The 24,624-nt window shown below is 33.4% G+C and overlaps 1 protein-coding gene across 3 annotated transcripts; it reads right to left on the bottom strand.

Annotated features, from left to right (window-relative positions):
• Positions 1 to 2,591: 2,591 nt before the first annotated feature.
• On the bottom strand, positions 2,592 to 24,578 carry LOC148599111 (uncharacterized). 3 transcript variants are annotated; one of them, XM_088560395.1, is made up of 6 exons: positions 23,520 to 24,578; positions 22,927 to 23,023; positions 12,208 to 12,274; positions 10,381 to 10,527; positions 5,316 to 5,567; positions 2,592 to 4,487 (listed from the first exon to the last, which is right to left on the bottom strand). In XM_088560395.1, the coding sequence occupies exons 2-6, from the start codon at positions 22,999 to 23,001 to the stop codon at positions 2,629 to 2,631; spliced, it is 2,400 nt and encodes a 799-aa protein (XP_088416521.1). In that variant the 5' UTR covers positions 23,002 to 23,023; positions 23,520 to 24,578; the 3' UTR covers positions 2,592 to 2,628. The 3 variants fall into 3 exon arrangements, with proteins under 3 accessions (XP_088416521.1, XP_088416522.1, XP_088416523.1); XM_088560396.1 differs by lacking the exons at positions 22,927 to 23,023; positions 23,520 to 24,578 and adding an exon at positions 18,653 to 19,249; XM_088560397.1 differs by lacking the exons at positions 22,927 to 23,023; positions 23,520 to 24,578 and having other exon boundaries at positions 12,208 to 12,686.
• Positions 24,579 to 24,624: the final 46 nt, after the last annotated feature.

The raw sequence follows: 24,624 nt of genomic DNA, 5'->3' as shown, positions 1-24,624 counted from the left end.
ATGGTAACCACTTTTTATTATTTCTGGCAAAAATAGTCAAATTTCAGTTTTCAAAAATCGGCCAAATTATCGTTTTTTGCTTATATAAATGCAAAAAATCTGATCTAAATATTTACTTTTCGATAAATGCATGTGATTACAATAAAATGCTGTAAATCTATTTCATTTTCAAATGTAAGTAAAGAATAATTAAAATTTTAATATTTTTTCCATTCCTAATAATATTTTTAATTAAGATGTATACATCCCTATAATATAAATGTTCCAGTTATAGGATTATTCTATTAAATTGCTGACAAGGAGTTTTTCTCAAAATACCATTTTTAAAGCAGTTTCAATAGCGACCTAAGTACATTTTTCAAATTTTTGTTCCCCCCCCCAATTTTTGACATTCAATATATTGAGCAAGGAAAAAGAACTTAGTAACAAATATTTTCCCATGTGCCCAAGTAATTTTGATCCTTACAAAGAATTGATGTTCAGATTTTATACGAGTTCTTCATGAAGACCCCTTTTTGGTGAAATGTAGGAGATTCCCATTCTATTTTCAGCTCATCGTCTTCTAGGAGCCGGTGTCGCACTGCAAAGTAGTAAATCCCACATAATATTTTCAGGGCTACTATTGTAAACATGCAGCTTTTAGGTGATTTATAGTCATCTTCAGGTTAAACCTAAGGTAGAAGCTCCACAACACATTGAACTTAGTGAAATTAACATTGGGGCCTATGGGTAGTGAGATTAGTAGTTTATAGCCTTTATTTCTAACACTTTAAAAAGGATTAAATAGTCAATTTACTGGGCTAGTTTATAATAATTATTTGAAAACAAGTTAACATATAAAATTATTATAGTTATCCTTCCTTACATTGTCGAGATACACTTTTCTTTAATTGTATATTTTTCATATTGTAAAATTCATATTTTCATTGATACAATTTTGTCAGTTGTTCTAGCATGAAGCGCTTCCAAGCTCTTCAGACCACAGTGATAAACACATGACCAACATTTCGTGCTACACATAGCCTGTGTCTATTAAAAAATATGGAAAAACTAGTCCTACTAGAATCAAAATAAATCACGGAAACTCCATTTTATCATTGTAATGAGGACAGCCAAATTCTTTATAACGGTCGTTTTATATCTTGTCTGACATAAAGTAATGTGATGCGCAAATACGGATAATTAAATATATGGAACCGCCCAACGGTAATAAACAGGAATTTAAGATACCATTAAAAGCGCCGAGAGCCTGATTTCAGGAAAACTTTCCGGGATTTGTGGATTTAGTGCAGGCAAAAAAACCGAAAAGTTCCGAATAACGAAAACAAACTGAATATAGAGTAAGCTACACAAGTAGTTTCCTATCTGATACGCTCCCGAAGGGAGATGAATGATCCGGCTTGTGTCTGCGGCTGGGTGGTTGAAGATGCCATACATTACATTTTGGAATGCCCATTATATTTTGAGACACGAGAACAATTGAAAAATGGTACTGCCTTTTTACCAGAATTAACAATTGAAACTTTGCTTTTTGGAAATGAAACCTTATCTGATGATTTATACAAAGATATTCTTAAATCAGTTCAATTATTCATCAAACAATCGAAGCGGTTTGACATAGGATGGTCAGAGCAAGCAATTTTAACTTCATCCTGTTAATATTTCCCATATTTTCTCTCTTTTATACTATTTTTTTTTTGGTTCAGATAACTATTGCCACATATATTGAAATAACAAGATCATCACATATGATAACATGTATACTGCTCTCCATTTAGTTTTGTCACAATTGGTTGTTTACATTGTATATTATATTTTATTGCTGACGTATGTTTACAAAATATTTGTAATTGATTATGTGGAAAGGCCCTTTTTAAGTTGGTATAACTTATGTCAAATCCAATTGCCTGTAAATTTTAGCAATAAAATATGTTTAAACAAAACCCGAAGGGAGCGTTTATGGTTGTATAAACTTTGTTCTGTATACTTATGGCAAGAAGAAGCATCAATATCCGGTTTGTACCTGCATTTTCAGGAGCTGAAAAACAGCATAATGGCAGCTTCATTTAAGTATACTTGTATTTATGTGATTGAGAGCCAAACCAGTCTTGGAAAATATTTACTAGTTTCGATAACTCAATACAAATCGAATCATAGCTTTTCCAAAAATGGGTTGGCAATAATAGTCTGCAGTATGGCGCCCAGATGTAAACGAAAATTATCAATATTACCCATAATTCTCGGGTCATAAAAATTGCGAAAGGAAAACGAAACAAAACGAAACGAAAATAATGGATAAAAGAAAGAATCGAAATGAAACAATTCGATAAAATGAATCAAATCGTAATTAAAACATAATTAAACGATACAAATGGAAACAGAATGAAGCGAAACTACATTGAATAAAAGAAATCTTTTAAGACATTATGCAAATTATAAGAACCATGTTTACCAGTGCCGGACAATTCGACACACAAACACTTTGGACCATAACAACCAATAATTCCTTGTGAATACCGGACGAGTCACCCTATCTTAAAACTCCGTTCCTCTTACAAGTTAAACCTTCCTCATATCAATAAAACACACAATAAGAAAAAAAAACTTAACATTTTTTTATTAAAGCCTTCAAGTCCTAACCAAAGGTCTGTGTATAGTTTTGTTTGATTGAGCATATCTCCTACAGTTCTTTTGTCGTATATTATCTGGGAGTTCTAATGTTATCACTGCCTGTTTTTGAAGTGGAGTAGCAATTGGTGGGCTCCTCCAACTCTCCATATATTGCATCTCTGATTGTCTCACTTTTGAAATATGTGTTAAATGTTCAATTCTCTCCAGTTTCCGGGATATAGAATTCAGCATTATTCCATTGCCTTGATTAATTTTGTTTCTGTAACCAGATAATACTCTTCCTAGTGGCAAAACGCTCTTATAACCATGATGATGACTTGATAATCCAGGCTTTTCAAATCGGTCCGTATCGATTGACACACTGTTCGATAAATCAATAATTTTAATATCTCTTTCATTTTTTGATTTTTCAAAATTAAAATCAAAATTCCTACTGGACACGTAGTTGATTTTTTCAGCCTCGTGAAATGTCATTGCAGTTTGGGGCCTACTCAATAATTTTCTAGAACTAATCTGTTGTGCTGACACGGTAGCTTTAGGTTTTGGAGTGTACTTTCTGTTCCTTGAATGAGCAGAAACCGCTCGAGGTCTAGGCAGTTCCTCTGTCTGAACATTTAAATCAATATTTATATGAGTACAAAACATTCCATTTGAATTCGGTTTCTGTGTTTTAGCTTGTTCGTGTCTGAGTCTTTCATTAGCTGCCCGAATGTGTTCTATATTAAGTCTTGGGTCGGTATTTTGCCGACATAATATCACATTTTCTATTTTCTTAAACGTTCTTAATCTGGCAGCAGATTTGCTTCGTTTAAATTTAGGTTTGTCTCTCTTTGGATTTGATTTCAGTCTCGTGAGATTTATTCTGGGTGTAATGGTGTTCGGATCGTCATCTAATATCGATTCTAAATCTAACGAATCGTCGTCACTAATTTCATCGACGATTTTGATTAAATCTTTAACTTCTTCCTTCCTTTCTACTCCTGCTTCACAATATATCTGCTGTTCTATCCCATCCTCTAAGAATTGCTTTTGTCGCTCATTCATCTCTTCATCAAAATCACACTCAACTTTCTCAGACTTTTCTTCATCGTCGTCTTGAGTTAAATCTTCCGTCTCTGCAATACTCTCTCCAAAAAAACTTTTTGCTGTCGAAGGTCTGCTTGGGAAGTTACTTCTAGATTTTGCCGATTGAGTCCTGGAAATGAAACCCTCATCCGTAGCAGAATCACTTTGTCCGTCTTCTTGGGCCTCATTATTCGGTTGTTCAAAACCAGAATCTAGACTCCCCATACTCATCAGCAACCTGCGTCGGGCCAAGGCGCTCATTGGTCGTTTTGGAGGAACAATTTTCGTTTCTTCTCCTGTCGTGTCTTTTTCTTGTTCGGGTTTATTGTCGGGTTCATTTTCTTTTTCTTTAATATTTACTGAAACTGAAGTTATATAGCCCGGTTCGTCTTTAATATCAGAGTCATCCTTATTTTTTGTTGGCTCGTCTTTGACTGGCTCCATTTTCGGCTTTGTCTCTTCTTTCGGTTTATCTGGTTCCGTTTTCTCTTCTTCTTTTTTCTGGGAAGCAAATGCCCAAAGTAGACTCTTTCTTTTTCTCAATTCTCTGGCAGCACGTTCCTCTTCTTCCTCTTTCGTTAACTCCGCTGGCTTCTCTTCGTCTGGTAGTACTACTTTCTGTTTAGATTCGTCTTCTTTTTCTTCTTCGTTTTCACCACCACATTCCTTCTCGTCGTGTTTGTCGTGCTTAGCCTCTTCCTCTCCTTCTCCTTTCTGCTCTTCTGTTTCCTCTGTCTTATCTTCTTCTACAGCGTCTTCAGTGAGCTCCCCGGTGAGGAAGTATTTGAAATCTGTAAGAGAAGTCGAAACCTGAACAAAGCAGTCATAAAGATACTTTGTAAAACTGCACTATACAAGGCATATAAATGAATCATTGAGCAATACATGGAATGAGCAAAACAAAAGAAAGTAATTAGACCTGTATATATATATATATATATATATAGAAGGGTCTGAAAAGTTCCCAACGATGTTAGAACTGTCAAATTTGCGCAGCAAATTTTTGTCGTTCCCTCTGCGGGACTCGAACTCGTACCGCTGTGACATCTATGGCAACACCGCCTGCACTAAGTCCAGCGCCCTAGACCACTCGGCCAGCTAGGCTATAAAAATATAGCTTTCCCTGGCGGGTGATTCTTCCTCGTAGGATTAATCTAGGGCTGTAACTTAGTACACGATGTATGGTAGTATGGGACAGTTCATCTAGGTGTTATTATGTAGGATAGAGGATCAAATTAATGATGCATGTCACAACAAATCAATATTATACAACGTCTCAGAATGTGACGACTCTATTTGCTACACTGCTCCATCGGATCAAATTGATACAGGGAAATTCAGGAGTTTCCCTCAGGGCTTTGCCTTGCCGGACTCACCGGGGGCCTTGAGCGACACCCCCCCCCCCAAGACCCCTCGCCGTAATTTTGCGTACAACTAAAACAGGCCTAGCTACGCCCCTGATTCACATGAATGTACTGGAATAAAATGGAAAATTATCAAAAATATCAAGACTACATGCAAAATTTTATTTTTAAAAATTTTATTTTTTTTTTCGAGGAAATGAGGGGAAGGGGGCCTGGTCATGTAGCTTGAATTAGTGACATAGTGCGAATTCGTACCTTTATAGTCCACCATCCCGTCACCATCATGGTCAGCCGTGACGAGAAGCTCCATTAATTCATCATCCGTCAGCATCTCCCCGATCCCCATCATCAGCTGATATAGATCTGGAACTGTGATAAAACCATCATTATCGACGTCAATCATACGGAACGCTGAGCGGATATCCTGTTCAAACTCCTCACCACGCACGCGCTTCCTCTGATTCATGATGTTTTCATCGAGTTCTATAATATCGATGTTTCCAAACGCTGAAATGTAGAGTTCAGTGTCTCTTACAATCTATGTATTTCTAATATCGTCATTTTGTGACTAACAATTTTTAACCACAGCCCTATGGCAAATATTTTATGTATTTCAGGACGAGACCGATTTACCAGGCGAACAGATCATGATTTGTACTAGTCCGACTTTGTATTGTGTCCTTATAGCAAAAACAAGAGCCCGTAGGTAGCCATACCACCCCAATCGGACATTTTTCTAGTCACTCTACCCCTTAAATATCGCGTAGCAGTGGCTACCAATTTTAAGGTCTTTTGTGTGAATCGAATGTTTTTTTTTGTATTTCTACATGATCAACATCTGCATCCAACCCCACGATAACCGCACTCAAGACGAACACGATATCCTGAGACCACCGAGGCGGTAAGGAAATATTCTACATGCTATTTTTGTGACAGGACACAACTCTGCGCGTGTGTCTTGTATCTTTTTTAAAGAATACAGTGCTTTAGAGGATTTAAATGCCCCGTCTACCAACTAAAAAGAGTCATACTTCCATGAATAGAGCAAGTCAACCCAAATGCGCTTAAAAAAAGGAAACACAGTTCTAAGAACAAAATGTATTTAAGCTAATTAAATTTTGAAGTGTTATAGTGACATCTGTAAATAATAACACGCCATTTCTGTATGTTACACAGTTCAAAGCGTCCCTGAGGTCAATGGAATTATAAAATTAATCTCCGTGCCCTTATTTACTCACCTACTACCTTTATTTTAATAGTGCATTAAGGAATTGACATATAGTATTCATAATAAGTATTATATTGAAATGATCTACAACACTGACAAAATAGCTTTGTATCACAAAGCAGTTGTTTGTTTCTTACAGATTTCATTCGTTTCGTTTTTGTCAATTGAAAATCTAGGTTTTTGTATCACTTAAACTACGAGGCCAAGAGTTCCCACAGGTTAAGTGATATAAAAACCTAGATTTTCAATTGACAAAAACGAAACGAAACATGTTGTGAACAACAAACAGCACACAGTAACCAGAAGATGACGGACCCACAAAACTACAAGCAATTTAAAGGCTGCTTAGCAACCAAAAATACATTTGATAAGAGGCGGGTGCAATGATAGGGTGCAGGCAATCTCTGTTTCTTACAGCGGAGTTTGTTTTGTATTACTTTACTGACATAATTTGGCGATTTGTGGCTCCTCGTTGGAAGTCAAGCTCACTATGAGACAACGAGGTGATTATTATGTTATCATTGTGAACGGAGATTGCACCGAAGAGTTCATCACTTACTCTTGTTACAAGTCTCCTACACCTTGGAAATATAGGCAATGATTATCAATATTGTACAAAACTTACCCTCGATACAAGTCTCCTACACCTTGGAAATATAGGGCAATGATTAATATGGGGTAGGCATTGCCTACATCAGCGAGCACCGTGAGCTTTACCATACATGTACCGTCTGTGCGAGACTCGTAAAAATAATAAAGGACATTACAAAGAGGGGAGGGTCGACCAGGATGAAAATTTTTGCTTCGCAAGTGCAATATTTTTATTTATATTTAAGCAGCAAGCAAAATCAATATTTCTGTTTGAAAATCTGTCTTGTTAATTAATGGGGGAGGTTTTTTTTTCAATAAATGAATAACTTGAACATTCCCCTCCCCAAAAAAAAATCCAAGCCCATACCTCCCTTTCCGCTAACTCTCAAAATGGTCAACGACTTTACAGCACTTCGCAATACTTTACATTTTTGATCCCTTAAGGACATCTCTAGTAGCAACATCCATTTCAGTTTTGGCCTGTCAGATCAATCTGTACAGATAACGGAAATATTACAGTTCTCCACGGATGATGGGAATATTTTACAAGATTGAAGTCATCACTACAGAAGTTTTATGGTCGTTATTATGAACTCGTGGATCGTTAGGTCTCAGTATCGTATTAATTTTCCCATAGACTTCTATAGTGAAGTGCATATTTTTAGGATTTTTTTAAAAATATGTAAATTGATTCAATAAAACTTTCACTTATGTAGCATTTCTAAGGACATGTGAAAAAATAATTTCCCGCAAAGAAAATATGATAAGTCCACGAAGAACGGACAGAAAAGTAGTCTCGAACTATAAATAGCCATTTTCCCTACTTTCACTTTCGTTTTGCACTCACCAAACCAACCTTTTCAGTGGAACATTTTTATGATATTATGTTAGATTTTCTTTTAAAAAAGTTCTTCATCTTACAGTGTGATGTTTGCTCTATTTTATAAGTCATTGTTCATATCTTTTGACAACATATTAGTTTGTAGAGAGGCAAAAAGAAAATGCACTATATTTTTATAGCATCCATGTTTTGACGTACACCTGCTCAGGGATATGCAATGCGATACTGGTACCGTTATGGTGTATCCATCAGCACCATGAAAACTGATTTATTCAACGGGTCATAGTTTTCCTTCCCTCGTTTGTCTACGCCGGACTTGACTTTTTATGAGCAACTCGGCGGGTGTTTCTAGAAAGGCAGAGGACGCTTACCCTACCGGTGCACCTGGTCCATGCTCCCAGTTTTTAGTGGAGTCCGAGTTGCTCATTTACTTTTGTTGCTTTGTATGTATGGTTTTGGATACTTTATGTTCTTTGGTGTGTATGTCTGTTTTCCATTTCTGGTCTTTGTCCCTGGATAACATTCTTTTGATTACCGCTATGGCCTTGGTTCCCTTGATTACTCTTACAACTATCATGTGATGTAAACGAAATTCAGACGACAGCTGCAAATTCCAAACAAGAAAATGATTGCCTTTCCTATCTTAGAAAAGCTATGCTTCGATTTTGATAATATAATCGGAGTTATATTTTTTTCCGAGGCGGGTTAGGTTCTTGACAACAGCAACAGCGGAACAGCGGCGATACACGTACGTACATCCACGTGTTTCCCGAAGTTTTTATAAACATAACATTCACTTCTTTAAATAAGTAAAACAAATTAGAAAAAGACTTGAAAATTATTAGAAAAGATGAATTTATTTTTACTTAAACGTAATCTTAACCTATATATTTTTATTTGTTTGATTGAAGGAAATGATGAATTTTCTCCGTATGGACAGTTACTTTTTGTTACTTTCGGGACATAACTTTTTTTCGTTAGTATATTGGGGAACCTTAAGGGAAAGTTAGAAACTACACGTAATAACGGTAGAACTCACACCGCTTCGCGGCGCTTGCTATCAATATTGTACAAAACTTACCCTCGATAGAAGTCTCCTACACCTTGGAAATATAGGTATGGCAAGCCAAAGTGGACAAAAATCAATATTTTGTAATATTAGAAAATGAATTTTTAATATTACAAAATCATGTTTTTAATATTAGAAAAGTTTATTTTTAATATTAGAAAAGGTTTTTTTAATATTAGAAATTCATTTTGTAATATTAAAAATTCATTTTCTAATATTACAACTTCCTGATTTAGTAATATTATAAAATATCAGACATTTTGTAATATTAGAAAATGAATTTGTAATATAAAAAAATTCCTTTGCAATATTGCAAAATCAGTCACATTTTTTAATATTACAAAATGATTTTCTAATATTAAAAAATCGCAGCTGAATACGACAAATCCATTTTCTAATATTAGAAAATGAATTTCTTATATTAAAAAATCGTTTTTTAATGTTAGAAATTCAATTGAATTTTTAATATTAAAAAGGTGTTTTGTGATATTAGAAATCTAATTTGTAATATTAGAAAATAAAGCAGTAAAATTAAAAAATCGTTTTCTAATATTACAAATTCATTTTCGAATATTATAAATTCATTTTTAATAATATTACAAATTCCTGATTTAGTAATATTTTAAAATATCACACATTTTGTAATATTACAAATTGAATTTTTAATATTAGAAAATGAATTTGAAATATTAGAAAATCAGTCACATTTTTTAATATTACAAAATCGTCATTGAATACGACAAATCCATTTTCTAATATTCAAACAAAAATAGTTTTTTTAATATTGGAAATTCATTTGAATTTTTAATATTAAAAAATGATTTTTAATAGTAAAAAAGTGTTTTGTGATATAATTTGATCTAATTTGTAATATTAGAAAATTAATTAGTAATATTAAAAATCATTTTTAATATTAGAAAATGCTCATTTTTGTCCACTTTGGTTTGCCATATATAGGGCAATGAATATCAATATTGTGCAACAGTTACCTTCGATACAAGTCTCCTACACTTTGGAAATATAGGGCAATAAATATCAATATTGTACAAGAGGTTACCCCCGATACAAGTCTCCTACACATTGGAAAGAGTTACCCTCGATACAAGCCTTGACTTCGAAGTAATTATGACAATTGTTCTTCACTAAATCTAAGGCCGTGATATTTAGAGCAATGAATATTGAAATTGTTAATTTCCTACTTCCGACAGAAGCATTGCACATGCACCATGAGATTTTGGGACACTAACGTTCGATATTGTAGCTAGCTTACTTCAGACAGAAGCCTCGTACACCATGAGATATTGAGAACAAGTACTATCTTTAAAAATAATGATAGCCGACGAAGTAAAATTTGATCTTTTTACTTATAATTTTCTACATTTCATTCAGGAAATAACACATGGCATGCAATTTTAATTTTCGATACAGTTTTATCGAACGCCACAAAGTTATCAGTATTTGACCAATCGGGAAACAAAACTGCGTTTAGGTGACTTGCTTTTCCACAGAAGAGCGTCTTTAAGGTCAAAGGGTAAAAAGCGAAACTATACCAACTCCGTCGGAAAAACAGTCCATATCATACAACACTTACTCTCGATACAAGCCTCGTGTACCATGTCTAAAATAACTTCATCTTTTGTATCAAGTTCCAGGGACTTCATTAGAGGGAACACGTTGTCAATGGTAACACTCATGTCTCCATCTTCTTTTACTGACAAACTGAATACGTTCTTGATCGCTAAAAATGCAATTAAAGATTAATTGAATTAAAATGTAATTAAAAGTTTATATAAATAAAATGTAATTAAAAAGATCATTAAAATATTAATTGTTGTAAGTGATTTAATGCCATGTATTTATCAAGAATGATGCAATGCATTATGCGTGTTCCAAATCTTATATCAAACGGAACGAAATTATTACACACAATTAGTTATACACAGAGAAATCAAAGAAAGTCACGATTCAGATCAGTATTTAAACAAGTAACAGAACACAGGACGAGGTATACACACAAGGTAACAATTACTAAAGAATACGTTCGTATAGCAAGGTTATGTGATGTGTTGCGTGCATGTAGACCTTTTATGATATACTGGATCTGATATAGAAAGTTGAAAGAAACGTAGATGCCGTACGTCGAGCTATATGTCGAATGAATCGAATGAATCTAACCCAAATTCAGATTAATACTACATCGTGCAGGTTGGATACAAAGTACAGGATATGGAGGCAATTCATTGTTTGTTAGCAATAAAAGCTATGAAGAAGAATGAGGATAGAAAATACACCAAAAATCCTTCCTTAAAACACATATTTACGTTAACCGAGTTAACATAATAACCGTTTTCCAAAACCACATCGTTACACTACCGAAGCCTTTCTACTCGATCATGTCAAGAATCAATAAGTATTAGAATCTCACGTCGCTCTTCACTTTATTGGAGTATTGATATGATAAAGAATACCATTTTATCCATGTATTATTTCAATAGATAGGAGATGTCTACTTAAAACTCTTTTGTTAGAATGTATATTTATTAAAATCGGAAAGAATAATGATTTTCTTGTTTGAAATGATCCAGTTTATTATTTTTTTTTTGTCACGGGGACTCCCACAACATTTCACAGTTTACTTTATATGCTCTTACTAATTATAACTGATTTAGCCACTGGAAAGCGAACCATTCATTCACTGACTCGTTCACCCATTCAACCATTCATTCATTATATCTCTACCCAGCACTTGACCTTATATAAGCAACTTAGCGGTTGTTTCGAGAAAAATAGAGGACGCATACCCTACCGGTGCACCTGGTCCATGCTCCTAGTTTTTAGCGGAGTCCGAGTTGCCCATTTATTTAAGTTTCTTTGTTTTTTTTCTCATTTTGTGTGTTTTTTTTATGTGTGTGTCAGTTTTCCCTGTCTGTTTTTGATGTGTGTGTGTCTGTTTTCACTGTTTTTTATGTGTGTGTCTGTTTTCCATGTCTGTTCTTTGATATGTGTGTCTGTTTTCCCTGTCTGTTTTTTTTATGTGTGTGTCTGTTATCACTGTATGTTCTTTGATGTGTGTGTCTGTTTAACCTGTCTGTTTTTTTTGTCCCTGGGTTGCATTCGGTTGATTTTCACTAGAATCTTGGTTGCCTTGGTTACTCTTAATGTCCTCTTTAAGAGATTCAGGATACAAAATATAAAACTTAAAACACCATTAAGAGAGATCAGTATATATTTATACAAGATCAAATTAATGAAGTATAAACATGCCAATAGTGCATATTAGTGTATTAATCGAGTCCCTAAAACTACCTCCCCCTTTTTTCCTCTCAAACGATTTTATGCCAATAATTTTCGGATTCTGTCCAGTCAATGTAAGTTCTAAAATTCTTACGATAAGTTATAAATGAACATTCATACTTACTGTCATAAACAAACGCCCTGAATGCCTCTTTTGCTGACAATTTCGGTGTATCATCTTTAACTTTGTCCTGCAAGAAGTAACGAAAAGACATCCTTACTCAACAATCATAAACGTCGAGGAAGACACTTTTTGTATAAATCAACACATTTCCTTGTTGTGCAGCAACGTTCCTGTGCAGATCCAGTCTGTCATGTGGGTGAATTATAGAATGTAGATCGTTTGAAGTGTTATAACTCAATATCTCTTGTTAAAATATTAATTTTAATTTTGTACTCTTATAAGCTTAGCATTTCAAGTCATGTTCCCACTTCAGATATTGAATGTCACGTCAAGTACACACGTCAATAATTCTTCAAACATTATTCTATTCCATATTTGTTAATCATTTGTAAATAATTAGTTTTACAAATGCCTTCTTCTCTTTAGAAAAGGTTCAAATACGTTCATCAAATCAGTTTAAGTTACATAAAAACAGAGTCTAATTCCCTATTTTCTATTGAATGATACACCATTTCTAATAAATTGTGGTAATAATGAAATAAAATCTTGATTTCCTCTCAAATCGATCAGAGTAAGGTGATGTGTATTGTCAAATTTATATTTGATAAAGATAAGTCCTTTCAATTTAAATTCCTCAAGAAGTCATCTGTTATAATTGGTCCATAAGGCCACGGCAATATCTTTTTAAAACTTTTTAAAGTTTTTTTTTTTATTAAAACCCCATTAATTAAGTCGCCATTGACGACCAAACTTTTGTAAATGATACTGTCCACACAAATTATTGAATATTAACTTTAGGGTACTGACAATGGAACTGGTTACTCACGCTAAATTATCGTCATTAAAAAGTAGTTTCATTAAAAAATGTAATTAAATTATCTAATTTAATGTTCTATATAGTTTGGTATATGATTCGAGGTCGGGCCGAGGACTAACTCGTGTAAAATGTCAGGAATGACAATAGGTTCCCGTGTTACTACACTTACATGTAACTTAGTGTGTTCGTTATATAATATGAAAATGAGTCGAGTATTTGATTAAAGTGGGGGTGGTAACCAGTGAACCTATGGCATGATCTTGGCTTGGTTATACACATATTTCTGAAAACGCTAAATGAAGAAGTCCTGGGTGGTTTTCATTTGACAAAAAATGATCAGTTAAACAATAAAACAACTTGCAGATATAACACAAATTTTGAAAGCAGATTTACAGAATAGTGAAAACAAATTATGTTGGCCTTCTTAATTTGTTCGATGAGTTTCTCCGAGCAACTTTAAAACGAACATATTCAGGTAAAATTCAACGATGCGTTTTGTTAGTGTTTGCTCAATAAAATAAATAATTTAAAATGTGATATGTATTTCAATATCAATTTAAACCCCCATTATAAGCCCCTGTAATTAAATTCAAACACAAATATAAATATACATAAAAGAGATTTAAATAGGAACAGTTTTATTTTAATATCAGTTAAAATCTCAGTAGAAAAAATACCAACAGATTACAAAAATGAAAAATACATCGTCATGCCATACTTAACAATGTTTGAAATATTACGGATAGACAGGATAGTGAAAACTCAACTAAAGGCTGGATAAATACAAATCAACAGCAGGCAGGATAGTGACAAATCAACAACAGGCACGATAATGAAAACATAACAAAAGGCAGGATAGTGATAACTCAACAAAAGGGAGGACAGTGATAAGCTCTACAATAGACAGGATAATGACAACTTAACAATAGGCAAGATGATGAAAAATCGACAATAGGCAGGATAGTGACAAATCAATAAAAGGCAGGATAAATACAAATTAACAATAGGGAGGATAGTGAAAACTCAACAATAGGCAGTATAGTGCAAATCAATAATATGCGGGATAATGACAAATCTACAATAGGCATAAAAGTGACAAATTAATAAAAGGCAGAATAGTGACAAATCAACAATAGGGGGATAGTAACAAATTAAAAATAAGTAAGGTACTGACAAATCAGCAATAGGTAGGATAGTGACAAATCAACAATAGACAGGATAGTTACAGATTAACAATAGACAGGATAGTGACAAATTAACAATAGGCAGGATAAATACAAATCAGCAATAGGCAGGATAGTGACAAATCAACAATAGGCAGGATAGTGACAAATCAACATTAGACAGAATAGTGACAAATTAATAATAGGCAGAATAATGACAAATCAACAAAAAGGAGGAATAGTGACAACTTAACTATGACAAGATGCTGACAATTCAACAACAGGTAGGATAATGAAAACTCAACAAAAGGGAGGATAGTGACAAATCAACAATGGGGAGGATAGTGAAAACTCAACAAAGGCAGGAAAGTGACAAGTCAACAACAGGCACGATAGTGACAAATCAATAATAGACAGGATAGTGACAAATCTACAATACGCAGGATAGTGGCAAAGCAATAGGCAGGATGCTGACAAATCAACAATAGGTGGGATAGCGACGATTAACAATAGACTGGCAGGATAGTGACAAGTCAACAATAGGCATGATAGTGACAAATCAACAATACGCAGGATAGTGACAATTAAGAATAGACTGGCAGGATAGTGTCAAGTCAACAATAGGCATAATAGTGACAAATCAACAATAGGCAGGATAGTGACAATTAAGAATAGACTGGCAGGATAGTGTCAAGTCAACAATAGGCAGGATAGTGACAAATCAACAATAGGCAGGATAGTGACAATTAAGAATAGACTGGCAGGATAGTGTCAAGTCAACAATAGGCAGGATAGTGACAAATCAACAATAGGCAGGATAGTGACAGAAGGTTTACTTTCATTTTTATTATTTGAATTAAACTTTCTAATACAAACATGTTTTAATTCAGGAATTAAACTTTTCAGTTTTTTATGTTTAATAAGTAAATTGTTAACCAATTTTATTTCAAAGAGAAATCTTTGTCATTGAAATGTCAACAGTAGGTTCTAACATCTAATTACGGTATCGAGAATGACTTAAAAATATAAAAACAACGAATATGATGAAACGTAAAAAAAGCACCAACGTATAACCTTATATACAAAATAAATACACCTTGCTCTGGAAGGCCTCCACAACACATAATAAAATTCACGGTTACAGAACGATGACAAATCTTCAAAATCAAACTTTAAAGTATTATATAACAACACAAAAATAAATTAATGACCAACATCCCCTGACTATTGACAAGCGATGGGGTTATAATAGTTTTATAAGGCCTTAACCACCCCCTTTAATGTTAGGTAAAAATGAACTGAAACAACACATACACATTTAACATTCACTCAATAATACAAACAATTCTCTGCATGTGATACCTCAACATACGCCATATAAACAAAATGAGATGTCCACTTCAAAAACGATCGCAGTTAGTACAAGCTAGATCAGAACATATTTTATATATAAAAAAAGACAACCGGAAGTAGAAATAATCGGTCAATTCCAGTCGACTGAATTTGGATTAGTAACGTCAAGTACTTAATAGGCAAGATTTGATGTGACTTGCAAAAAAAATCTTTAAAACGATGACTTAGTTCATCTTTGTGAAAACAAGGTTCAAAGAATAGAAAATAATTCGAAATTTGTAAATCTATAAAGGGCAGTTGATAAATCCATGGGATTTTGTTTTAAAGACTGTACTTTATAGACTATATTTCCGTACAAAAAACTGGGTCAGCAATACCATTTTTAATCAAGAACTTGCAAATGATTTTAAATTAGTCTATTCTTATTAAGTCTTATTAATCCTTTAATGCAAAGATAAGGCAAAAAATGTGACTGCTGTCAAAGTCGTTGAATTTAATTGCATATTGTTTGACTATGATTAAGCATCTGAGCGAGTTATTGGTCTTTGAGTGTGTCTAACTGTTCAAAGTCACCACAAAAGCGAAAAGAGCGGGAGTAACTCTTTACAATAACTAATGTTACTCGGTATTATATATGAGGTCGTTCCCTGACTTCGTATTTTATAGGTATTATTATTACTATTGTAAATTCTACGAGTAATCATAGTCAGTGCCGTTATTTTTTAATTCAATAATGACATATAGCAGTAAAAAAGATTGCTAAGGGGAAAAATTGGTCTAGTGTTTAAACATACAGTGGAATGACATGTGTTAAAGGTTCCCATGACAGAGCTTTACTTGAAAGATCAAAATATGATTACTTTTAGCATTGATGAAGTTTTATTTATTAGAAGAATTTATTTGCAGTCGACGCATAAGCGTGGAATTTTTACTAAAATTATGAAGTCTGATATTCGTCTTGATATTGCGCAAATTAATCACATTGAGCTCCAAATGACAAAAACGAATATGAACAGACTTTAAATAAAACTCCGCTAAAATTAAATGCCTGTTAGCATTTCATTTATATGTACTTATTTAATGCTTCAATTGTAAATTACGTCAGTTATTAGATAATTACGGAATAATTTGACCGTCATTTCCTTCCTGTGACGTTTTTATAATAGACAAAAGTACAAAATAAAATGCGTCTTTTGAATAAATCTAAATCAGACCAAGGACATGCTGTCTAAATTTGTCCTTTCTAAATACTTTTTTCTAAATACTTTTAACATATTGAAGTCATTTCAGTATCAATTAAAACTTTGACAAAGACTGATATATGACATCTGTGCCGTTCGAGTAAAAGCATGTATATACATTGTACGGAGTTAGAGGCAACAAGAAAGCACTCCGAGGTGCGAGCTCCAAACAAATCTATAATTCGAAACCAACTCTCGCCATCTTAGAAAATGCATCTTGCAAAGTCGGGAAAGGGCCATAGATTTTACGTGACGCTATCCGACTGTCGGACGGAGTTTTATTTCAATAATATCCGAGAGTTAGGGCTAACTTCCGCTGCGTGTATCTTTCCAGGGAAGTATATTTTATATTGTACATTTTAGTCCCTGTTTAATGTTCAATAGCCAATTGCTCGTTCTTGATTTTGTCATCATGCTGCCTCTGTACAGACAAATAAAACCGACATGTTCATCCGCTTCACTAACTGGGAAAAGCTGACCATCATAACTTTTTTTTTTAAAATGACCAAAATGCTTCTTGTATACATTTAGAAAAAAGTTATCCTACCTTCAGACTACAAGGCAAAGTTTTCCTACGACCCATCTCTGAGTAGGGTGCTACTTGTATACAACCTGTACGTCCAGAGACCGAGTGTTTAAAAGAAAAAAAAAAACGCTGAAAGCTTGAATGCACCGGGAATTATGATCGGGTCAATTTTAAAATATGAATAGCGTTACCATGGTGATGTAAGGCAAGCAGACTTGTGAATAAAAAGACAAAAGAATGATTGGTTGGGCAATAATGATGGCTTTTAATGGTCTGTTTAAACAGTGCATTTGATTGTAATTTAATTCCATTTCACGAGAATCAATTGTGCAATGAAACTACAATTGTTGTTCTACGATAAACAAAGTAATAAATATTTACCTACTCTCTAGATACTGAAGCTAAAACACTGAAAAAGTGAATTCATGGAGAATTGATTTACTGCTTAACTTCCAACAATGACACCAAATGTTAGCGACTGTTGTTGGCTGACATGTATGTTCTAATGAAAAAAACTAACAAAGACATTCATACGTAAAAAACGTAGGTTATAATTGTAAATAGTAATAAAACTGTTGCAGTCTAAAAAAAATAGCCTTCTGTAATCACTTCAATCGTTAAAAAATAATGATCTCTGCGATATTTCTTCAAGACCCACGATCAATGATTTCATTACAACACTTCAACATTACAGAAGTCAACAGATCTAGAATCTTTCACAGCTTTAGACCGGAACCCAACAACTTTAGAAGTTATGCAACAGCCATTTTTAATCATGACTTCAGAATCTGATCCTGTTCGTTTTTTGAATTTCGATCCTACATACACCCTCACTCATTAAAACAAGTTAATTTAAAACGTGTACCATCGAAGTATCTAGTGTTTATCTGAATTTCGACTCAACATGTACAATGTACCACTCACTCATCCCAAACGTATATCGAAATATTATATCTTGATATTATACATCTATGGTTAGGGAACTACCTTTTGATTTTTATAGGGGAGGGCTAGGATTAAATCTAAATTATAAACGCAGAATTGAAATTTTTAAGAAATAAATAAGGTAGGACAACTCGTAAGTTAAAAAAACAAAAGGGCAGGATCTATTATTGTCCTTATATACATTTTTTAAAAATTAGGCGAAGAAAAAAAGGCAAGACCTATATTTTCTCAAAATAAAAAAAAGAGAGATAGCGCCACCCCACCACATTCAGTAAAAATTAAATGGTTGCTCCCTTTGAAGATTATTTCGACTGTAGAAACAAAGTATATGAATATTTTCCTAAGTGACTCCAAATCCAATGAAATAGAGATACATTTATACTATATGATATGGTCCTACCTTTTTCGTCTTTCGCTTAGTAAACGAGGCGGATGAGGTACGTGATAATATTTTACCAGACGGAGGCATCCGGCCTAGCAGGGTACTGTATCAGACGAGAATAAATTTCTTGCACCAGTGTCTTAGTCGAGTTTGCGGGTTAGTTCGACAGTTAAGCTTTTGGAATGATTCCTTACACAAGCACTATAAATCTACTCCTTATACGAATTCATATAATAATGTCCAGAGTAAACAAGTAAATATTCCGACAATACCATATAACTATAAATTCCACATTAAATCTTTACTCTCTAATGATAGGTCCGTCTCCATAAGTAAACCCGTTATCACAAAGCAATAAAAATGAAATGTTAATGTTTCACAAAAGTAGTCGGTGACAGAATAGTTCCACAATATCAAGAATTTATTTATGTATTAGATGTAGTATATACTATGCCTGCTATCTAAATACCTGACTAGTTTTCACAAATTCAAACTTCCATATAATTGTAAAATAATATTTTCATAAAACTATTTACGACATGATTCTTGCATTATTAAATGTCTATGTCCATATCTCGTCGAAACTTTTAGACACTATATTTCGGCAACACCGACTTTTTTTTTAGATTTAAGAAGAATAAAATGTATACGCACGTACGAAACGCTAAGGAAACAATCAAAATACTAGATACGTAAATGAGAGGGCGGGATTATGACACAATGTTTCCTAATTTTAATCAATATCGTTTTCTTGCACAATTATAGTATTTAAATTCGATTATAATCTTTCTAACAAAAGTCACATTGATTGGACTTAATGTTGATTGTGACGCGTATTTTTAGCTTTTATCTATATTTTAGTGTTATAAGAAACAATTCTGAGAATCGAAAAAAAAAGTTACTATCTGAACATACAACTATCATCGCTCGTACTTTGGATTGATTGTTGACTTAAAGAAGATAAAGCATGTGTGGTAACATACTGAGCTTTGTATTAAACACAACTAATATGTCAGGGCGTGGGAAATTCGGACAAAAAATTATATGGACACAGATTGATATCTACCTCCCTATCTATACTTAGTTATTTTATATACTCAAATGCAAGAGGAATTGGCACAAGATGAACTAACAAGGTAATCCCCTAACTTGCAACCACATAGACAGAGAACAAATACTTGTAGTAACAGACTGGACATACATGTCAACCAGAATACAAAGCAAATGATGACAGAACACACAGAGAGCACAGTGACAGAAAGACCGCACCTAAAAACCGACAAAACAAGACTAGTAACCAACAAAACATGCATAGCAACCGACAAAACACACCTAGTAACCGACAAACCACGCTTAGTAACCGAAAAAACACGCATAGTAATCAAGAAACCCCATATTAACCCAAATACTGGCCAAAAATGGTTAGTGACAAAGAGGGTAAATTATCCTTTATTCATACATCCACACAAGTATATGAAAAATATCATTTGATTTAGACATGTGAAATCGATTTTAGATATACGAGGTAAATCCTTTGTGCGAAACGATCAAAACTTTCCAAGTATATCCAAGCAACCGACAAAACACACGTAGCAACCGACAAAACACACATAGTAACTAATAAAACGCGTATAGTAACTGATAAAACATACATATCAATCAGAATTGTAGCCATGTAACACAAAGCAAGTGAAATAGCACACAAACAACACAGAACTGTATATATCAATTAATCAATGATTCAATCAATCAATCTAATAACATATGGAGGTAAAGATCTTGAAGCGTTCTATAGGGACGTCTTCATTAGAAATATGTACATTGTAACATCTAGGAGCGTTCTATAGGGACGTCATTATTATAAATATGCACATTGTAACATCTAGGAGCATTTTATAGGGACGTTTTCATTATAAATATGTACATTGTACCATCCAGGAGCGTTCTATAGGGACGTCTTCATTAGAAATATGTATATTGTAACATCTAGGAGCGTTCTATAGGGACGTCTTCATTATAAATATGTAACATCTAGTAGCGTTCTATAGGGACATCTTCATTAGAAATATGTAAGATCTTAGAGCTTTCTATAGGGACGAAGCCTGATTTTACAAGGCGGTATACAACATAGCTTCTAGTACATGTATTAGAAACACTCTTGTAGAGTTTGGAATTATACCATAATTTGTGGAAGCAATATTCATAGGTTTTCATCGCCCTTTATGCTCTGGTGTTAACTTCATTAATCTCACATGCATTTTAGTGACAGTTCTTATTTGATTATGAATTTAGAAATTTTATTTTAGCCTAAAAGAAGAATTTGTTTCGACTTAAGAGGGTTCTTGTTCAACTGTAAGTTATGGTATTTAGATCAGAATTTCTCACATTTTCCAAAAATCCGACGTTGGAAAAAAATTACATTGCATTGCTGCCCCAAATGCAGTAACGGAGATAGGTGATTGGTGAACACCCTGCTTTTGGGGAATATTGTTGATTTTGTGCAAAATGTGGGTAAAATGTGCAGATAATAGCATGGACTCCCATTATATTTAAAGCTGCTTTAGCTGTCAAATTTGTTTAGTTTTGATTCCGATAAATTTTGCTGAATTCAATGAAATAAATTTGTAGCAATGCAATGAAAGCAATAAATGTCGATAATACCTACAGAATATTGTGAAAACAACGTTTTTTTTAATCAAAGAAGATCGATAGCTGTAATCTAATTATTTTTCGCCATTACGTCCGAGGATTGTCGACAGGACATTCACTGGTTTAAAAATACTTTCACCTTGGTTAAATATAGCAAAAAAACGGATACACAGGTAAGCACATGTCTTGTTTTCATTTCATTTTATCTATTTCTTAAATAAATAATGTCAATTACTGACCATTTGTGCCATAGTATATCACTATACGTAAATTAAAAAAAAAGGATCCTTGCGTTATATTGGAACTTTGAATTTTACGGCTTTAGTCCGTCAAAGAAACGGGTCTTTCTTGTTGTCGCTTTGCAATTAGATTTTTTTTTTAAAGAATCGACTCTTACAGCACAAGATCACCAGAAGTAACATGCATACAAATTTTATCTAGGTCGACTTTTTGTCTTAATAAGCAATATATGTATCAATAATACAAAGGCATATTCAACAGAAACAAAAAAATTACGAAAATGACAGATAAAGCAGGTTTAAAGTCTATGGATGCACCCTTGAATTAGTATAAGCAGTACAAAACATAATAACAATAATATGGCAATGTTCAAAATTTCCCTTATATTATATGTATATGTATTAATAAAATTTGATTCGGTCAGATATTGTCAGTCAGGGCGTAAACTGTAGTTTCCATAGTGGTAATGAAAGACAAATAATAGAAAATTACCGGTTCCGAGACAATTAATTGTTGTTGACAGACCACCTGACCAAGAAAGAAGGACTGTCTTATACAGAACGGTCGCTGTATATCAACCCAAATAAAAGTACACGCGCACCTTTAATACTCTAAAGGTACTCCGTTGTGGAAGGTCGCATTTCATAATGAACTGATCAAATATTATTGATCCGCAATATTTTAAAGTTTAATCTGCTTACAATTAATTATTTCCGCGTAGTATGTTAATTCTGTATTTTTACTGGTCTGTTAAAGGCCTGGATCTATAGATATACATGTACATATATCCTGCCATGTCCCAGAACTATCTTTTTTCGCTAAACTTTTTCCCTGTCGATTTCTTACTACAACTTCTATTCACATTAAAATTCAAAACTTAAGAGTCATATAATCAATGGAACTCAAAATGTGGACCTAATATTAAACTAACGACCCTTGAAAAAAAAGAATATATATGCATCCTAAGTCATATAAGTTGCACAGCCAAAATTTGAAACTTTCCAGAATTTTGTATTTACTTGCGAATCACAGAAAGAAACACACGAATTTCAAATATTATTTTCTTCTCTTTCATTTAATCGTAAGTATAAACTGTTGACATGTAAGTCTACAAATATTGTCATTTCGTCGATTAACTAAGAAAATCTCAACATTTATAACTCAATTTATCGACGTAATACCAAAATTGAAGGTTAAAATAAAAACAACAAAAATAAAGTGGACTGTGAGCTTTAATTTTAATCAAAAAATGATAATGCAAGTTCATGGGGGGCATACACAAACAAATACACACGTCATGTCAAACAGACAGACAGACAGCAACAGTATCTTGCCTATGAGATTCCCATTACAGTTAAAGTGATTGTTAACTTACGATTGTTTAATAAAATAATGCTACAAACCTTTTTCTTCTTTGGAGTAGGTTTCTTCACAGCTTTCTGTATGTTCTTTAGTGTTTTCCATTGCTGACTTGACATTTTCTCTGTCACTTATAAATCGCTGTAAACACAAGCAAAGCTACAATACTGCTGTAGTACGGATAAGAATCAGGCAACAGTGAAACAGTTATTTTTTAGAAGATTTGTATTGCAGGTACTTTAACTTTTATATTACATGTATCCCTTGGTGTCTATACCATTTGTGTCATTTGTGTTTCCATGTTGAATTCCATTTAAGCATTACAACTTTCCTCAATATAATTAAGCTGTATCAATACTAAGTTCTCTTACATGTACTTATACTCTTGTAAGTTTAGAGTGATATCAACAGCTAAATGAAAAGAACCGACGAAGTTCGTACAATTGTAAAAGAAACACAAAGATGGTTTCATAATACAGTGAAAATCCTCTTAAGAGATCTATACTAAATATTGCAAATATTTCTATTTAACAGTAGTAAATAGGAGATTTATTATGATACCACATCTGCTAATCATTTGTGAAGTAAAACATCTTAGATTTGGTATCAAAATATCAGAATTTAGAAAAATACTCACAATATATCTTCGTGTATGTCTTGGGGACGTAAACGATCTCTGCCAACAATCACTTATCCCGCGGTTAAATCCATTTCCGATTTTTTTTTTAAACTCCAGATAATGAAATTCATACGCTTAATTTCCCAAAATAAAGGAAATAAACCTGTCTTATATTGTAATTGGTCAGCCAGAATAGACAGGATATTTATTCTAAAGATGTCACACCAAATGTAACCATATTAGCACTCAAGATTAGTTTCGCACACTCTGACAGTTCGCTTCTACTTTCTAGTATTAGAGAAACATACAGAACTTTCATATAAAATCGACGTTGTCCTTCACCTCGAGTTTATTATATTCAACCTTTTTATAAATCTGAATTCGTCAAGAACTATGGTTCTTTACCTACATAACATCATTCAATCCAATCGTTCGTGCACACTTGACAAATATCTACAATGTCGTAATTTCGCAAATTAAATAATTCATTTGTATGATATAACTTTCCAAAGAAAACGTAAAAACGCTATATCACTATATTTTCGAAGGGAAGATTCTATTCACATTCGGATCCCCTACGATTCCACTAATAGTTTAATTTGTTATAATTGCACGCATATTTTACCCACGAAGTGTCCGTATTCAGAATAACATACAGTAGAAATTGTGTAGATTTAATTTTTAGGTTTTTAATCTGTAAAGGATTATAATATAAGGGTAATCACTAGTAAAATCCATATTGTTGGTATTCCATGACCTTTGATCTCAGCTCATCTAAATACCAATCAAGCACGCGTAAATTAATTTAAAGAATACTGAGATACAAGAAAGTTCGTTGGCTGCGAGCCTTTTTTTGCAATACAGATAAAAACTATATTTCCATTATACACACTAGATAAGACTGCTACATATGTAAAAGTGTTACGGACGGACGGTCGGACGGACATAAGATTATAATACAGTATACCCGAAACTTCTTAACTCGATTTATTTGTTAACGGGCCCTCTTACTTGACTACTGTGGATCGTAATCACAGTCCTCCTTAAATCTTGAAAGAAATGATTCATTGCTGTTACTTGTAATATGGGTATCAAGTTTTTAGAGTCAGGTTTCGAACTTTAT

This window comes from Perna viridis, chromosome 14 (assembly GCF_037379345.1).
Source record: "Perna viridis isolate PV_CMFRI_1.1 ecotype Kerala chromosome 14, ASM3737934v1, whole genome shotgun sequence".
NCBI lineage: Eukaryota > Metazoa > Mollusca > Bivalvia > Mytilida > Mytilidae > Perna > Perna viridis.
Note: the sequence above shows the minus strand (reverse complement) of the source record. Positions and strands in the feature narration are given on the sequence as shown.

Bases quoted from the DNA above. Each gene is read 5' to 3' on its own strand.
- LOC148599111 (XM_088560395.1), bottom strand. From the start codon at position 23,001: ATGTCAAGTCAGCAATGGAAAACACTAAAGAACATACAGAAAGCTGTG. The intron at 12,275-22,926 runs GTTTGTAGCATT...TACTTCTTGCAG, and splicing joins CTACTCCAAAGAAGAAAAAG to GACAAAGTTAAAGATGATAC. The intron at 10,528-12,207 runs GTAAGTATGAAT...TTGCATTTTTAG, and splicing joins CAGGGCGTTTGTTTATGACA to CGATCAAGAACGTATTCAGT.